General features: G+C 49.3%; 5 protein-coding genes across 5 annotated transcripts; 3 read left to right on the top strand and 2 right to left on the bottom strand.

Moving 5' to 3' along the window:
- Nucleotides 1-72: 72 nt before the first annotated feature.
- Asppvi_004754 (succinate dehydrogenase cytochrome b560 subunit) lies at nucleotides 73-890 on the top strand (the record flags this gene model as incomplete). Its single annotated transcript, XM_043300702.1, has 3 exons — nucleotides 73-112; nucleotides 168-258; nucleotides 455-890. 3 exons carry the CDS (start codon nucleotides 73-75, stop codon nucleotides 888-890), a joined length of 567 nt encoding a protein of 188 aa, XP_043156637.1.
- A 3,503-nt stretch (nucleotides 891-4,393) lies between these two features.
- Nucleotides 4,394-5,333, top strand: Asppvi_004753 (mitochondrial 54S ribosomal protein mL57; the record flags this gene model as incomplete). Its single annotated transcript, XM_043300701.1, has 3 exons — nucleotides 4,394-4,784; nucleotides 4,857-5,089; nucleotides 5,178-5,333. The coding sequence occupies 3 exons, from the start codon at nucleotides 4,394-4,396 to the stop codon at nucleotides 5,331-5,333; spliced, it is 780 nt and encodes a 259-aa protein (XP_043156636.1).
- An 871-nt stretch (nucleotides 5,334-6,204) lies between these two features.
- Asppvi_004752 (AP-1 complex subunit mu) lies at nucleotides 6,205-8,006 on the top strand (the record flags this gene model as incomplete). Its single annotated transcript, XM_043300700.1, has 6 exons — nucleotides 6,205-6,243; nucleotides 6,317-6,445; nucleotides 6,638-6,867; nucleotides 6,940-7,429; nucleotides 7,495-7,866; nucleotides 7,926-8,006. 6 exons carry the CDS (start codon nucleotides 6,205-6,207, stop codon nucleotides 8,004-8,006), a joined length of 1,341 nt encoding a protein of 446 aa, XP_043156635.1.
- A 544-nt stretch (nucleotides 8,007-8,550) lies between these two features.
- Nucleotides 8,551-9,635, bottom strand: Asppvi_004751 (Rag GTPase GTR1; the record flags this gene model as incomplete). The annotated part of the gene is made up of 2 exons (XM_043300699.1): nucleotides 8,551-9,367; nucleotides 9,442-9,635. 2 exons carry the CDS (start codon nucleotides 9,633-9,635, stop codon nucleotides 8,551-8,553), a joined length of 1,011 nt encoding a protein of 336 aa, XP_043156634.1.
- A 906-nt stretch (nucleotides 9,636-10,541) lies between these two features.
- Asppvi_004750 (URC4/urg3 family protein) lies at nucleotides 10,542-12,235 on the bottom strand (the record flags this gene model as incomplete). The annotated part of the gene is made up of 4 exons (XM_043300698.1): nucleotides 10,542-10,625; nucleotides 10,686-11,278; nucleotides 11,338-11,827; nucleotides 11,897-12,235. 4 exons carry the CDS (start codon nucleotides 12,233-12,235, stop codon nucleotides 10,542-10,544), a joined length of 1,506 nt encoding a protein of 501 aa, XP_043156633.1.
- Between the last annotated feature and the right edge of the window lie 4,061 nt (nucleotides 12,236-16,296).

Below are 16,296 nucleotides of genomic sequence, written 5' to 3'. Positions count from 1 at the left end.
ACGACGACGACGGCCAGCGTCTTGCCTGGGTTTGATCATTTGCATACTTGAATTGAGACCCTGTGTTTCACTATGATCTCTCAGAAGGTTGCTCAGCAATCGCTGCGGCGGCGTATGTACAGCCCATTGCTTGGCTTGGTATTCGAGGCTCGCTAACCGTCCTGCAGTTGCCGTCCAGCAGCCCTACGCAATGCGGTGGTCTCTGATGAACTTTGCGTCTCCTGCTGCTGTTGCTATGGGAAGGAATGTACAGAAGAGGTGAGCCAGCTCACAATATCGCTGTCCAACTTGTGCTTTTTGGATCGTTCCGCACCAATACCTCCGTCCGTTCATATTGGCAATATTGGCCGCTACGTCATGCGACACTCTGAAATACACTTGCGAGACATCAACACTTTACAACAGAAGGAATATCATGGAAGTGGAATGGAAAAATGCTGATACGTATGACCAGACACGCTGCTTCCACCACATCCCAAGCCGACGCCTCCAAGATCCTCGCCCAACAGCGCTTGAACCGCCCCGTTTCCCCTCACCTCTCCATCTACCGTCCCCAGATCACCTGGATTGGCTCTAGCGCTCACCGTATCACCGGCGTTGCTCTTTCTGGCTCCTTGTACCTTTTCGCAACCGCATACCTCGCCGCCCCTCTGTTCGGTTGGCACCTTGAATCGGCCTCTATCGCTGCCGCTTTTGGCGCTCTGCCCATTGCCGCCAAGGTTCTCATCAAGGGTACCGTTGCCTTCCCTTTTGTCTACCACTGCTTGAACGGCGTGCGCCATCTGATCTGGGATCTTGGCCGTGGAATTTCCAACCAGCAGGTTATCAAGTCTGGCTGGACCGTGGTGGGCCTGACTGTGGTTAGCGCACTGACTCTTGCTTTGCTGTGATTTCTATTGTATTACATACCTTTGAGTTGGTTGTTTTCTGAAAAATTGTTTTCCCATACAATATATTTTATACTGTTCAAATGATTACTGATATGTGAATTGTCTCTCTGGTCCACTGTCCCATACATGCCTGCTAGACTACATGGGGGGATTCGAGGAAAATACCGATGTAGGATCTTTTAAGAGACAAGCGATTCTGCTTCGTGATGACCGGACTGTGCCTACCCCCAATGGGATCAGCAGGCTCTGATCATTAGAAAATTKGTGATCTATTAGACAGCCGACTAATTTGATTACAGGTCATGGTGTTCATGGTGCTCAGGATGGTATAGAGTTATAACCTACAGTCTCTATCTTTCCTCTTTGATCAACGCGATCCTCGAGAAACAATCTATGGATTCCCCACGTCATCATGCAAGTCTAAAAATGAGGATCCTTCCCAATGCCTCCTCACCCAACCTTCCGTTTCCGCTCATGAGATCATGATGAATTGCTTCGGAAGTTCTTGATATTATGTCAGCCTTTGCCGTTTGAGCTAACACATATCTCCTTTGTATGGAAATCTACGAAGGGAATTTCAAGGCCTGCTTGGCTTACCTATTACTGTATATCATCTCAGACTAAGGCCAACAGCCAAGCCAACTCACGAACTCACGCAGGACTTGGAGGAGGATTAGGCGGAAACGGTCTCGGTGATGGTGGATCTTGAACAGAAAAGCTGCCTATCGAGTAGCTAGCAGCGCTCTCATGATTATTCCGAAAGCCCCATTTCGCGAAGGGCTCGGAATTCGCAAGGACAGTGTGGCCGGAAATCTGCTGAAAGGCCATCGTTGAGGACGATTAGGGATCTCTGCTTGACTGTGTGAAGCTTGAGATAGGCAACAGGAAGCTATTGGTGGAATACGACTGAACAGGAGGGTCTTTTTCAGAGCTTGTCTTTTGTGAAGGCTTCCTTCGACTGGACTTAGGCCACTTGAGAATTGCTGAAGTTCATCATCGGTAACCAGGTCAGTCTCGCCTTTTTAATACTTCATATTGCTGCGGCCATTGACGGCTCAGAATGTGTTCTCCTTAGCAGGTTAGGTTGTACACCGCCATCTCGCTGGTGATCCGACTTACGGGAAGAGGCCGCTTGGATCTGACACTTCGGAAGTTCTACTGAATATGTACGTGCTTGCCTTCGTCTGAGCTTTGCATCTAGAAGTTTCCTCATTCATGCCTGCAAGGGCCCGAGGGCGCCCAATTTGTTGGACAGCTTGCCCAAATTCCGTCTTCTCGTCCCTCAGAGCTTCCGCTGGCGAGCAACTGCAGGGCTTCGTCGCTACCAGAAGATGCTCAACGCCATCGCATATGTCAAAGCGCGCTCTTGCTGCCACGAACCATGGCAACCCCACGGCGCAGATCCCGACTTGGTAGTGACACCAGCGGATTTGGGATATTGATCGTCGCGGCTTGTTGCAGTAATACGTTTTGGGCCGAACGTTATCAATCAGGTCAACACCGATACTCTAATTGAACAAGCTGGGGTAATGGAATCGCTTCTGGAAGCATCTTACCCCGATGAAGAAGTTTCCTTATCCAGATGTTTGAGTAGGTCCGTGATCGGTCACTCTGCTTGGCTGAAGAGTACTGGGGACTACTTCTACTGGGCAAGAGAACGTAGAGTCAGTCTACCCCTGCCAGTATCAATCATTAGGGATCCAGCGTCTGAGGCAAACAATCCGCTTGCTGGGCCTTCCTTTTCGACAAGCACCCATCATTAGCATCAATACCTTGATATACTCAGGCGCTGGCGGCGATATCTCGCTGTCCGGCTCCGGAGCAAGCTCAGAATGAGGACTTCAATGAATTTGGCTGGAAAAATGGTGGTGTTTCTGGGTGTACAAATGAATCATCTGCGCGACTCAAAACACATGAATCAAAGCATGATCACTACATCTAAGCACGTGGACAAGCTCCATTCTCCCTGGGGATCACACCTGTCAGAAAGAATTTCAGCAAAAACCGGCGGGAAAGTGGGCTCACGATCAAGATGTCTGTATTCAGACAAGCGGCGAGTTGGATCATTGTCTTCCCTGAAGCCATTTTACAATTAGAGCCAGCACACTGCTCTGTTAGCAATATAGCTGCCTCGATGATGGCTGAAGGGACTGCCCTCATGGTGAGATCTTGTCGCACAGCGTTGGTGTGGGAAGGCTTGGTCGCGGGTTCTCTACTCTTCAGCAACCCGCCTGGAGAAAGACCATCTATAGGAGGATATCTCCTAGCTCAGTTGAGGAGTTCCGCGGATTACCTTGCCTTCTGCAAGCTAATTCAGCAGAGATCACGACATGTTCTAGCTCATTTATCAAGCTGGATATTTTAAGCTTATTCTGGCTTTGCAGTGTGACCAAGCAAACGATGTTCCAGAAAAGCGTTTAATTCCCGGGTGGCTGCGAGTCAGCTTCCGAAGGTCCTGCTTGACTTGTGAGTGCAGTGTGACCTGGATCAGATGCGCCGGGTAATTTGAAGTGCTTACCTAGGTTCCCCTTGTCCATTGAGTGCTTACCGCTCTTTCACTACTTTGACGCCGTCTATTCCCCGATACTTCGCCGCATAAGATACAGCAGGTGTTATTGACTGATTGGGATGATATACCCATTATAAGGTCTTCGACTATTTTGTGATCTAACAGTAGAGGCATTCCAAGCAGAATCTGGCTTAAAGAGATTCGGTTACGGTCTGAAAGAGTCATCATTGAAAGCTGGACTTCCCGGAGTCATCTATTCTCGCAAGCCAGATATTTGGAGCCAAGGCCTAATTGTCAAACTATAATCCAAATCATCTCACACGGGAGAACAATAACTTTGCCTCGTGAAGAGATCCACTGAATGTGTAAGATGGTATTGAACAAAGGTAGTTCACGCATACGCAAGGTTGTCGAAGCAGGACACTCTGTTTAGTATTTGGTCCTCAGTGTCGTAGTGACGGATGTCTTTGGCAGTCTGTTTGCTTTCCTGCTCAAGGGGTGTACTTCCAAGCGCCTCCGAAATGTCTAGACGAGCGTTGAAAGTATAGCGGCGCACCCACAGACTCGTCTTCTGAGATGCCTGTACCCGTTTGACTTAAGTACGAGGTACGTGGTACGTCTTGTAGACCGCCGCTTCGCTGTCGAACCGGCATAGCTCCTCATTTATGACTGCGCTTGTCCCGGAGGAAACTGCGCAAATTCGTGAAATTGCGTTTAACTGCATCATTTCACATCTCCATAACAATAGTTAAAAGCGAACAATGCGAATGCACCAAGGAAGTTGGGATAGCCTTGGGTGGTTTGACTGAAGATCCCGATAACTATTTACTGTACGTACCCGCGCTATCCCTTTCGGGACTAGCGCCATATCTCCGAATTCTTCCAGCTGGACCGCCGACTCTTGTTGGATTATCGCTACAAAAAAAAAGAACCGGACAGGTGGATTGCCACGGTTTACAGTTTCAACAGCCGGAGGATTCATTTTGCAAAGACAATGGCATCTTTGATACCTGCCCGAGCGGCCAGGACCGCTCTTTGCTCTACATGTCGCTTCGCCTGTCCCAGCACGACCGTTGTACCTGCTACAATCATCGCCAGGCGCGGACTGTCGACAACAACCGAGCAAGCACCAGTCGACACTGCCGATAAGCCGCGATGGTCCTATACTCCTCCAAGCGCAAAGGCTCCCTTCAGTCTGCGATTCGACTCTAAGAGACGTGAATTTCCCGTCAATTCAGACCCGAAAATTCTCGACCAATTTTACATCCGCATGCTGGGCGCCGATGGCGACAAGGTTCTCTCGGAGGAGGTAAAGTGGCTGGCTGTGACACATAAGAGCTTCGATCAAGGACGGAGAGGCTTTAATGATCGCTTGGCTTTCCTAGGTGCGCATACTGGATTCCCATGCGTCGGATGAAATGGTAGTTCACGGGAGACTAATTCTGCTGTTGCAATAGGGAAACGGATTGTTCAATTACAGGCCTCTCTGGCTTTAGTGCAGAACCCCGGAAATGCCAGCACCTCTACCACTCCTGATCCTTTCGGTCGCGAACCCTTTGCCCACCCGGCCCTGGACGGCCTGAACAACCTCTCACCTAGTACAAAGAGCTTCCTTACAAGCAAGTCGAAGCTCGCAGAGCTCGCGCAGAAGTACGAGTTACAGAAGGTCCTGAGGTGGAGTCCTCGAAAGGTGAGACTAGTACCTCTTACAGTTTTGCTCATTCTCGCCCGTCCGAGTAATTGACCGCGAACCTGCTGACACGGGTTATTTCTTCCAGCCAAACAACCTCGCCAGCTCTGGAATCGAACTTGTGCTTGCCCATACGATGTATGCAATTATCGGTGCTATTGCCCTCGAGAAGGGCGGACACGTCGCCAACAAGGTGGCACGAGAGCGGGTATTAGCACCTCTAGGTCTTAAGACGACAGCTTAAAATCGGGGTTTCGTTACTGGGAAATGGCCGCAGGAGCATTATCAGGGCGTTGTTTCCTTTTGTTTTCCTTTCTGTCTCCGTCTCGGATGTTCCTTGTATGTGTTGGGGGCTCTTTTCTTCGACCGTATATGTACTTTTATTACGACCTGTGCTATATCACTGCAAATACCAGAGCTCTTCGTTCTCGAATATACTTCGTTATACGAAAGACCCAAGGAAGCCATCAAGATCGATTAAAATGCAAGGAATGTACGGTTCCTCTGACGCCGCCCGAGTAACAGAAAGTAAAATACCCGGCCAGCTCTTATGGAACCCTCATTACGATTCTAGTCTTCGCACCTCTGTATCGCAAGTCAACTATGGAGGCCTGCAGACCATTGTGAACAGAATGTTACAATGGCCGCAGAAATCACACGAGGCAATTTGTGCTGCCTTGCACTGTCTATTGGGAGCGTAGAGAAGAAAGGGAAAAGAGAGAAAAGAAAAATCCGAAGAAGCGAATTATAAACCCTTTCCTTGGAGGGCCGCTAAGCTTCTTCAGGACTTGGCGTGGGGCTCAAATTGGGTTCCTGAAAATTAAGGTGTTGACGGACTGGACTGCGACCCCAAACGGGCATCATCTTTATCCTGCATCGATCTCCTTACCTCGCTTTCCGTCGAATTCTGCTAGCATCGGGTTCATTGTTCTGTTTGGCTGGTCGGTTGTAGCTTTAGCTCATTGGAAGCGTACTCTTGAATCTTGACCCTTCCGAGCAGAATGTGGCATATTGGACTCGCTGGCCTCTACAGTTGAAACCCGCTCCCATCGATTCCCTAACACAACCGGGCATTCATACTATCCCCCCTCAACACCACCCTCTCGACCTGCACAATGGCGTCCGCTGTATTCTTCCTGGACCTGAAGGGCAAAGTGAGCAATGCGCCCTCAACAACAACCCCATTTCTCGACAGGCCGGGAACGCGCAAACTGACAGCTCAAGTAGACCCTTTTGGCCCGCAACTACCGTGGAGACATTCCCATGTCCGCAGTCGAGAAGTTCCCCATCCTCCTTAGCGAAGCCGAAGAAGAAAGCTCCGCCGTCCCTCCGTGTTTCTCCCACGAAGGAATCAATGTATGTGAGACTCTTGCGAAGCTGCACTGTCTGGCTTTCGGAGCTTTCCCCGCTCCCCGCAACTCTCCTTCTCCCCTATTCGAACCAGCACCTTTGGCACGAGGACATACAGGGAGTGTCGGATATGGCTGCGTTATCTATCCGTGATTATATTAAGTGGAAAAGTGCTAAGACGTGGTGGCTCCTCTCTAGTACCTCTACATTCGTCACAGCAATCTCTACATCCTCGCCCTAACCAAGAGAAATACCAATGCCACCGAGATCCTCCTCTTCCTCCACAAGATCGTGGAAGTCTTTACAGAATATTTCAAGGTGCTGGAGGAAGAGAGTATTCGCGACAACTTCGTCATCATTTACGAGCTACTGGACGAGATGATGGACTTTGGCTACCCCCAGACAACAGAGAGCAAGATCCTGCAAGAGTGAGTGGCTGTGACCAGCAGTTGTGGATTTGCGCAGGACTAGAGACTGATTATATGCCTTTCCTACCCCAGGTATATCACACAAGAGTCGCACAAGCTTGAAATTCAAGCCCGACCACCTATCGCCGTCACAAACGCCGTCTCTTGGCGAAGCGAGGGCATTCGCTATCGCAAGAACGAAGTCTTCCTCGATGTTGTTGAATCTCTCAATCTCCTTGTATCGGCGTCCGGAAACGTCTTGCGATCGGAGATCCTGGGTGCTATCAAGATGAAGTGTTACCTGAGTGGTATGCCAGAGCTGCGGTTAGGTCTCAACGACAAGGTTATGTTCGAAACCACTGGGCGCGCTACGCGAGGCAAGGCGGTTGAAATGGAGGATGTCAAATTCCATCAGTGCGTCCGACTTTCCAGATTCGAGAACGACCGGACTATCAGCTTTATTCCGCCGGACGGAGAGTTCGAGCTTATGAGCTACCGCCTCAACACGCAGGTCAAGCCTCTAATCTGGGTAGAGTGTCTGGTCGAATCACATTCGGGCTCCCGAATGGAATATATGTTGAAGGTAAGGGGAATCCTCAGAAATCAAAAGAGCTCTATAGTAGCATTGGACTGACTCCCTTGGAAAAGGCCAAAGCACAATTCAAGCGTCGCAGCACTGCAAACAATGTAGAAATTCTCGTCCCAGTGCCAGAAGATGCAGACTCTCCCCGGTTCCGCACCAATATCGGAAGCGTCCACTATGCTCCCGAGAAGTCAGCGATCATTTGGAAGATCAAGCAGTTCGGTGGTGGGAAGGAGTTTCTCATGCGCGCCGAACTCGGCCTGCCGTCCGTCAAGGGCGACGACGAGCACGGCGGAGGCATGACCGGAGGCTTCGGAGGCAGCATGGGCGGCACCGGGCAAGGCAAAGCCAAGCGGCCCATCAACGTCAAGTTTGAAATTCCCTACTTCACCACTAGTGGTATCCAAGTGCGGTACCTGAAGATCACAGAGCCCAAGGTATGTCCAGTTGATTCGGCACCCCGTTGGAGATCAAATGATCTGACCTCTTGTTGCAGTTGCAATACCCCTCCCTTCCTTGGGTTCGATACATAACGCAGTCTGGCGATATCGCTGTTCGTATGCCCGATGTACAATGATTTCAAGCGTCGCGTTAGCTCAAATAGACATTTTTCTTTCTTTTCTGTCCCAGACCGAGTTGTCGGGTGGCAGGCAGAGCCTGTCTCCCAGTGTACAGCTACTACACCCTCAATAATGATTATCCTCCAAACTATTTTATTTTTACCTCTCTGGACCAGCAGGGGTCAAACGATGTTCAAGCCTATTTGAGCGAGAGCTCGCGTGATCGTATGCTGAGCATTCGACTGGTCTCATCTGGAGGCTAAAGAGAAAAGTGTACCAATATGCAAATAATGTTCGACGATAGATGTCATTTACATTCGAGGAACACTGGCAATTGTTCTTACGAAAAAAATGCCACGCTTTGGGTATCTTATACAGAAAAGAAAACGCATCACTCTCAACCGGAACGCCGTCATCCCCAGTGCTTTTGGGCATACCAGGTGTAGCTGAATTGTTCGCATCGCAGCGCGTAGGCCGGAGCCAGACTTGGGCCTGATCATCGATTTCCGTATCAGGGACCGCAGACCTACTCTGGCCCTGGTGCGGCTTGAGCGTGCTAGCTCAGGCCGTGCCACCATTGGCCATCCTCGCTTCTGGAGAGTCCGATGCTGGGAGCGGAAACCCGTCCCCGTACCCTGCCGCCGCGGCCTTGGAGAAGCCTTCCCGGGCCAACATGGTATTCAGGACGGCACAGTTGTACGCTGCTTCACCTGGCGGGACAACCATGAAGATATACGTATTGTCGGTGAAGCGGCCGAGAAAGACGTTGAACTGCGGGGTCTTGGTGTGCATGACCAGAAAACCGGCTGTGGCTGGTGTCGTGTGCGTGTTGCGGGCAGCGCAGTGTTTGAACGCCTTCATAATGTTTGAAAGCCGCTCGTGGCGATCATAGATGGGGTTCATGTCACCGATCTCGGATGAGACAGAGGTCACAGTTAGGAAAGTCGAGCGCTCGAAGAGGATGACCTCCTCTGCATCGATTCTCTTCGCGAACGCGGTGAGGAACCGTTCGATGACGGTCAAGTTCGGGATGAGCTTGTGGACGATTCCTGCCCATGCCTTGTAGAGTGACTGATCCCAGATGCTACTGCCAAAGGTGTCGATTGCGAACTGTTCCGAGCGGCTCCGGATCAGTGCCGAGCGTTCCTCGTAGATGCGCTGGCGGTGCTCGGCCTGGATGAGGTCCATCTTGTGTACTAGGCAGAAAACGTGTGCATTGGGACTGTATTCTTTCAGGGCGCCGATGATGGCGGCGTATGTGTCGAGGTCGCGTTCGACCTCCCGCGATTCAATGTCGAATACATAGATCAGGACCGCGACGTCAGAGAAGATATTCCCTCGCTGCGAGGCGAGATAAGTCTCCATGAACGCATCTTGCCTATTGACTCATTGACATGCGCATTAGCCACCAGGTCAGCCTTTAAGAGGAACTAGGAAGGACAGCAAACTCACCCTCCACAGTCCCAGAGATTTAGCGTTAGATTCCCCATGAACTTGACATGGCTGTGCTCCACATCAATCGTAGCCCCAAGTCGCCGTACATCCTTCGCAACATAGTTGCTGAATATGATGGAACGCATGGACGACTTCCCCGAACCACTCTTCCCCATCAAAAGCACCTTTCTCTTCTTCTTGCGTTGATCCATTCTTGACTCTTGGACTGTTCCGCTGCGCTGCACTAGGTTGGCCCCAGTACCCCGCAATTCACGGGTATCGAGCTTGCTTGAAGAAATGGGAAACGGCGGCGCTATCGTGTGGACTGCAAGTTCTGTAGGCCCCTCGTATACATATGTGCGAATGGACTTTGTGTACAGGATGAACGAGACAATAGGTCTTGGGATTATTGGCTGATGGAAATGGGGTATGACCAACCTCCGTCATTGCATGGGCGTCACTCGTTTGGGTCAACGATGATCCGAATTGGTCACGTGCGCAACATTACAGAGAACAGCATTAAAGGTACAGGCTGCCTTCCGCGCGGTTTTACTACCTAGCTTTCTCGATCAGAGAGAACATGCTTTCTCCATTGAATCATTGAATTAGATTCCAGTCACTAGTGGAGTGAATGTAGATTCCCACCTACGCAATTCACCTAGAATTGCTCATCTAGGTCTGAGAGAAGAAAACCCTGGTGGATTCAAGACAGTCCTGATGATGTCCGTATCTCTGAACATCTCAAAAAATTTGAGCGCCTAACTGCTCGTTGCAATGGTCCTTGAAGCATCCAATTCCTTTTCGATATGAAGATGGAGTAGGAAATCCAGGCAAAGGCCGTAACATCGTCAGTACTTTTACCCATGTCCACCATGAAAAGAAACAGTACACAGAACATAGTCATAACAAGGTCAGAAATATATCTAAATGAGAAGCAGAAATATATATAGGTAAGGTAGCTTCGCCGAAGCTAATACGCACATAAAAAAGTCGGGGGTTGATAGAAGACATATAGCATCTGGTCAGGTCATCAAGAAGTCGTCAAGGCTACGCAAGTCATCAGGTGTGGAGACTAGAAGCTGGCGGGTGTGGGAAGGGTCGCAAATGTATGCTTGTGCTCAGAACACCGTGCCATCAGAGAGAATCATAATCGGAGGTTCTTTGGTGTTGGGTCGGGAAACCTCTGCTATTTCACGGCCGCCCTGTATAGAATTCGTTAGAGAATCAATTGCGAGCGGAACCCCGACTTCAAGATAGCGTACCTTCCATGATCCAGCTTCGAGCATCTGTGCAAGAGTCAATTGTTCCTCGCCTCTCAATCCCAGTTGATTATTCACCTCCATGAGAAGGTCATCCAAGAATCCGACCGTAACGGCACGCCATTCAACAACCACATCATCATCGGCCGCGAAAAGTGGGACGACCTCCACATTTGGCTGGCCCTTGATCTGAGCGTTCTGTTTGTATGCGGCGATGCCGCGCTGGAGGTCGGCATCTTTGAGAGCTAACAACCCCATGTCAATGAGGAGGCCGCCATTTCGATATTCAGGAAGTCCAGTTAGGAGGTCACTGCCAGCGACGTGGATGTTCAGTAACTTTGCCATGGGTACCATGATTGAGTAGCAAAGCCATTGCGTAAGTTTATGGAAGGGTACGATGCTCTCCCAAGGCTGTGCCGGAGGAGACTGGGGCATGCTTGAGCAGACCCAAGCATCTCCGATAGAGACCCCATCGACCTGGGTTCTCGAAGGCGGCCAAATTGATGCGAACCCATCCATGAGGACCGTCCACAATGTGGTGATGGGAACAATGGGTACAGACGAGGCAAGCGTAGATGGGTGAGAAAGCAAGTAGTCTAGACGCACACTGTTACCAGATAGTTCGCTCATGGACCTGATCAGCGGGAAAACTTACCAAGCATGTTTCCTGGTCGAGCGTCCACGCCAAAGAACTCCTGGTTGTTCAGGGCCTCCGAGAGTCTCATCAGCAGTCCAGCACGTCCTTCAAGCCCTGCCAGTTGATTATGTTCAGAATGCTGCATTCCTCTAGCCAATACCTCCACCGTGATCTTCTTTAGGCCCGCGCCGTCGACCTGGCATGGTTCCGTGGGATCACTACTGAACAAGCCGCTTTTGAACATCTCGAGAGTGGCCACCGCTAACCCCTCGCTCCGAGAATAAACTTTGCCAGATTCTTTTGATTTATACGACCACTTCGTACCTGCACCAGCATCTAGAAGGACGGAGACCACGAAAAGGTCAATCAGACGCCGTGTCCGTTCCTGCGCATCAATTGTGCTAGGCCAAGATTGAAGCAATTGATTCACACGGGGTCTCCCGCCGACGTCAAAATGCTGCCAGCGACCGTGGGGTGGGATGGACGCATAATCAGGCGCATAGTCTCTCTGAGGGAATGCCAATATTAGCTATAATCCAAGCACCACAGCTTTAGAAGATGGAGAGAAGGCGCGTACTTTGATGATTGACACAATATACGAAGCTGTTGCCTTGAATTTGGACATGTCGACATCGAAATGATTCAATCTGTTCTTCTTTGCCTTGTCGAAAATGATGCGAGAGCGCTCGCGGACAGCATGGATGCTTCGAAGGTAAGCTGCAGGGTCCAATGCTGGATCTGGGGGTCTGGAAATGGGAAGCTCTGGGATTGAGGCTGGCAGTCCGCTTCCTTTATATCCGGGGGACCTCAACGACGCATTTGAGGTGCGAGCACTGTTGACAGTAGCGAAAGAATCCTGCTCATCCTTATCGCTCTGAATGGAGTTCTTTGAGTCCTTGCGCTTGAAGAGACCCATGGCGAAGGGAGGTACACGGGGTTGATTGTCGGTGGGCGATGAGGAAACCAGTCGTCGTCCAGCGTCTCCAGAAGAGAGTGAGCGAACACTGGTGGAAAGGTGTTAGACTGGAGAGTATCTAAAGTGAGGTTGATTTTCGAGAAAGTAAAAGGCGCAAGACAGAGATCGGCCAAGTTTCACTGAAGGGGAAAGGAGACAGTGCACATCAAAAAGATGATGATCTGCGGCCGATACCTGGAGACACGGAGGAAGCGTTTGTTTTGAGCTTGTCGCTGGTTTGACTGAGAGTTGGTGGACGGGTTGCGCCCCCTCGCTGATTTTCCCCTAGGAATGAAAATTTAATTTCAAAAAAGCAACAATAAATAAATAAATATTATCGGTATGGGAATATAGTTAATAATAATAACGTGATTAATAAAGGCGCAGGAGAACCTGGGAAATATAAATCATAATACGCAGTAAAAAATGATAATACTAGTAATAATCAAGCGGGGCGGGTGGGCGACTGGACCTTTCTCAATTGAACAATTGAAAGACAACTCGGCGTTATTAAGCGGAATCAGAGAACTTTAGGTACGATATTGAGCATTTTATCTAGCACCATTCAGGATTAGCACTTGTGAGTGTGCAATCACCGCAGTCGACAATGGGAGTTGGGGCGTGGACTGGTGGAGAGCTTTGCAATTTTGCAAAAGAGAGGGACGAACTCAAAAGGAGGCATCCAGCAAGTTCAGGGAAGCTTAGGTAGTGTTGCCAGTCAAACAGATCCTTTCATTCTTCCGTTCCACTCGACTTTCAAGGGGAAGAGGGGTGATTTTTCTGCCCCGCGTAGGACCCGAGTTAAGGTCCAAACTAAGAAAAAAAAATCTCAAAAGGATACAGAATATTACGTTCGCTTTTTTTAAATAAAAGTTGGATCCAGGGTTGGTCTTCAATCTTACTACTAGTACTACTACTTAGCAGGCAGATTCCGATGTTTGATATGATTGATGCATTCTGACTTGGTTACTGTACTACTGCCGGAATAACCAACCCCGCAGAAATGACACTGCTGTCATACCTATTATTCTGGATAAAAGAGGCACATGAGGTGGATGCATGATAATTCACCTGCTACTACGGAGTACGGAGTACCGGCCTAGAATAATGACTGGTTAGGGACTCTGTAGTACTTATCAATCATGACTTTCTACCAAGTAGGTACACTCAGGTGAAAGAACTTGACGGTAGTAGTACTGGTAGTGCAGCACTAGGTTACTTTTACTACATACGCCATTAGCATCTCACTTTCTTTTACCCACAACAGTTAGGCCGGTACGAGCACGGACAGCCAGGTGGACAAGGCCAATAATAAGGACTTATCATTTATGGCACTTCTCCGTATTTAGACTATCTATCTAGATATGGGTCAGGATTCAGGAGTCATTCGCCATTCAAACCGGTCCGGATCTTTTCCTCTTCTCCCCCTCGCCCCAAGGGTGCGGAAAGCGGATCTAGATTTCTGGCCGGTCCGGATCCTTAGACTACTCTCCAACACTTCCATTTTGGTGGCTGGTGTTTTAATCCTCGCCACCATCTCGCACCTTACGCCGCTTAGTTCTGAGTCTTGACACATGTCCTCAATATTCCGTAGACCTACATAATAATAACAACTATCTATTGGCACTGGCGAGAGACTGACTGACTGAGAGATGAGTATGCCATTGTTATATGCAAATTGCAAGCCCCACAAATACTTGACGCCACTGGCTACATGCCAAGTAAGTCAATATTCAAAACTCACATGCTGTTGGCCCAAAGCTGCTTGCATCTCCCTTCTTCGTCTTCTTCTTCTTGTTGTTGTTGTTATTGTTGTTGTTGACAAGAATAGCTCAACCTTTCCACTCATTAGACTGATGAGTGGCGAATAATGCAATGCTTTTACTTTGATCCTGATGATCATGCTTGGACTCCAACGGCTGAAGCAGACTGTTCAGCAGACCCACTGTGAGCTCAGATGCCGAGCCATAGCCTGTAGACTCCACAGAACGGCTACTGAATATAGCGGTACGTATTGTATCATTGACTTCGCATCTTAGCTTCATCCTATGTTCTTTTTTGCATTTCTGGAATACTTTGTGCGTGGTGTTTACTCTCTCTGTAACCTTCTGGTGTAATAAAACTCCGTTCGAGGTCATTTAGGGAGATACGAAGGTCAGGCAATCTGTGACAAAGGCGGGCTGCTCCCTAGGCCTAACAGGCTAACAGCTAGCATAGATGACAGTGTCTTTGCTTTACAACCCCTTGGACTCCGTCTTTAAACCTCAATGCACCGGCGGCAAGACTAGCGCGGGAGACACGATCCTGGCCGTACTGCTGGGACTGCTGGGTTTCGAGTTTATTTGTCGAGGGTTTCATTTTGGCTTCTGTCTCTGAGGGGTTGTTTTTCGACTTGCATGTGCTTCTTAGCTCGTGCTTCGTCGGCTCAGATTCACCTCTCAGAGGCCCAGTCCGTTAGAACCTTCCATATCAATTGGGTAAATTATCCGTCTTACTGCTGAGCGGAATCGAGTGCGAATGGACTGGCTCTATTTTAGTGTTTTGCGAAAAGGAGAGAACACCGAATTGACTTGCTTAAGTCTCGGGCCGTGTTCTCATTTAAGTCTGCTAACCCCGCGATTAATTGACTATAGTTCCATCTGCCATTATTTGTTAACATTGCGAAGGTCCATGCTGAAATCATGGAAAAATGGTAAGGTAGCACGATAATTTTTCGTCTGCCAGGCACCTCTTTTCTGTCGTCGACAACAATGCCGAACCTCCCCTCTTTTAGCTAGCCGATATGGAAGCATGTTAATGCTTCTGGATGCGGCAAAGTCGATATGATTTCATTAGTGATCACCTTACGTGATTCATGCAGACCGAGTCTAATGTAGGAACATATGCCATGTCACACCAAGGTATACTTTCTAGTCTTAGTGCCGGAGTTGTCCACTCTCTTTCAAACTGCTGGACGTGCTCCGTAGGAGTTGGGGCAAGGAACATGATAAGGTGGCAGACAGACAACTGGCTCCGCCCATATCTCCATGCAATCGTCCTGTACTTTGCACTCTCCAAGGATCTTCGCAGGCTCACAGTAGCGCTCGCCTATTGCTTACCTGACAGCCAATGAGATGCCTCCTGAGAGGGAAAGTTGAGTCGTAAGTTGTAACTTGGTCCACTGCTAGGCCATTACAAACATCGTGTACTGCTGATCCCGCGCAGTCGACCTCTGTAGTGCGTACTGAAAACTGAAAGTGGAGCCTGGACTGTCAAGCATCTTCGGCGTCATCTGTCCTTCTGCCAGATCTGACTTTGATAGTATCATTGTGTACCATGGTACCTGGTCTTTTAGATTGGAACGCACCCTAAGTTGGTAATTGGAGACTCTGCAATGCCAAATAAGGGTGTCGACAATGAGGCTTTTTCCCTCACCTCCCTGGTGATCTGATCATAATCCATCGTCCTAGTCAATAGTCTCCAGGGCATGTCCTTTGCCCAGACATCCATGCAGATATGACGGTACCACCGACTTGGTAGGTATTGGAGTAATCTTAAGGTACCAGCTCTCCACACACCATCATCAAGCGATGCCCTAGGCCCAGGGTTTTGAGAGAATCTCAAATAAGAAGCTTTGATGATCATCCCTCGAGTCGCAAGTTGTTATTAATAATAGAGTAAATCGGGACCCTCTTGAAAGGCTTAAATCGGATCAGTTGCCATTCGCTAAGGTAGCATGTGCTAATACTGCTGAGCCGTGCATAAAGGAAGGTACCTAGTGCTGTGGGCACCTGTAACCCTGGTACGGTATTGTAACACGACTGAAATGCCGAAGGCCTACGAAGTAACCGTAGGTACCTTACTCCGTAGTCTGTATGGAATCTACTCCATACAAGGCTAAGCCTCCAAGTATTGCACGTGATCAAACATCACGTGGTTATTTCACGAGCCACATTGACCGCTGCGCAGCCACCTGAGCTACCACAGCCACAATTACGGGTCTCTCTATCTACAGGGGGCAATTGACGGCGACATTGAGGAGA

The sequence above is a fragment of the Aspergillus pseudoviridinutans genome (assembly GCF_018340605.1).
Source record: "Aspergillus pseudoviridinutans IFM 55266 DNA, scaffold_3, whole genome shotgun sequence".
In the NCBI taxonomy this organism is placed as follows: domain Eukaryota; kingdom Fungi; phylum Ascomycota; class Eurotiomycetes; order Eurotiales; family Aspergillaceae; genus Aspergillus; species Aspergillus pseudoviridinutans.
The sequence above is the reverse complement of the archived record's forward strand: the minus strand, read 5'-3'. Positions and strand labels throughout refer to the sequence as shown.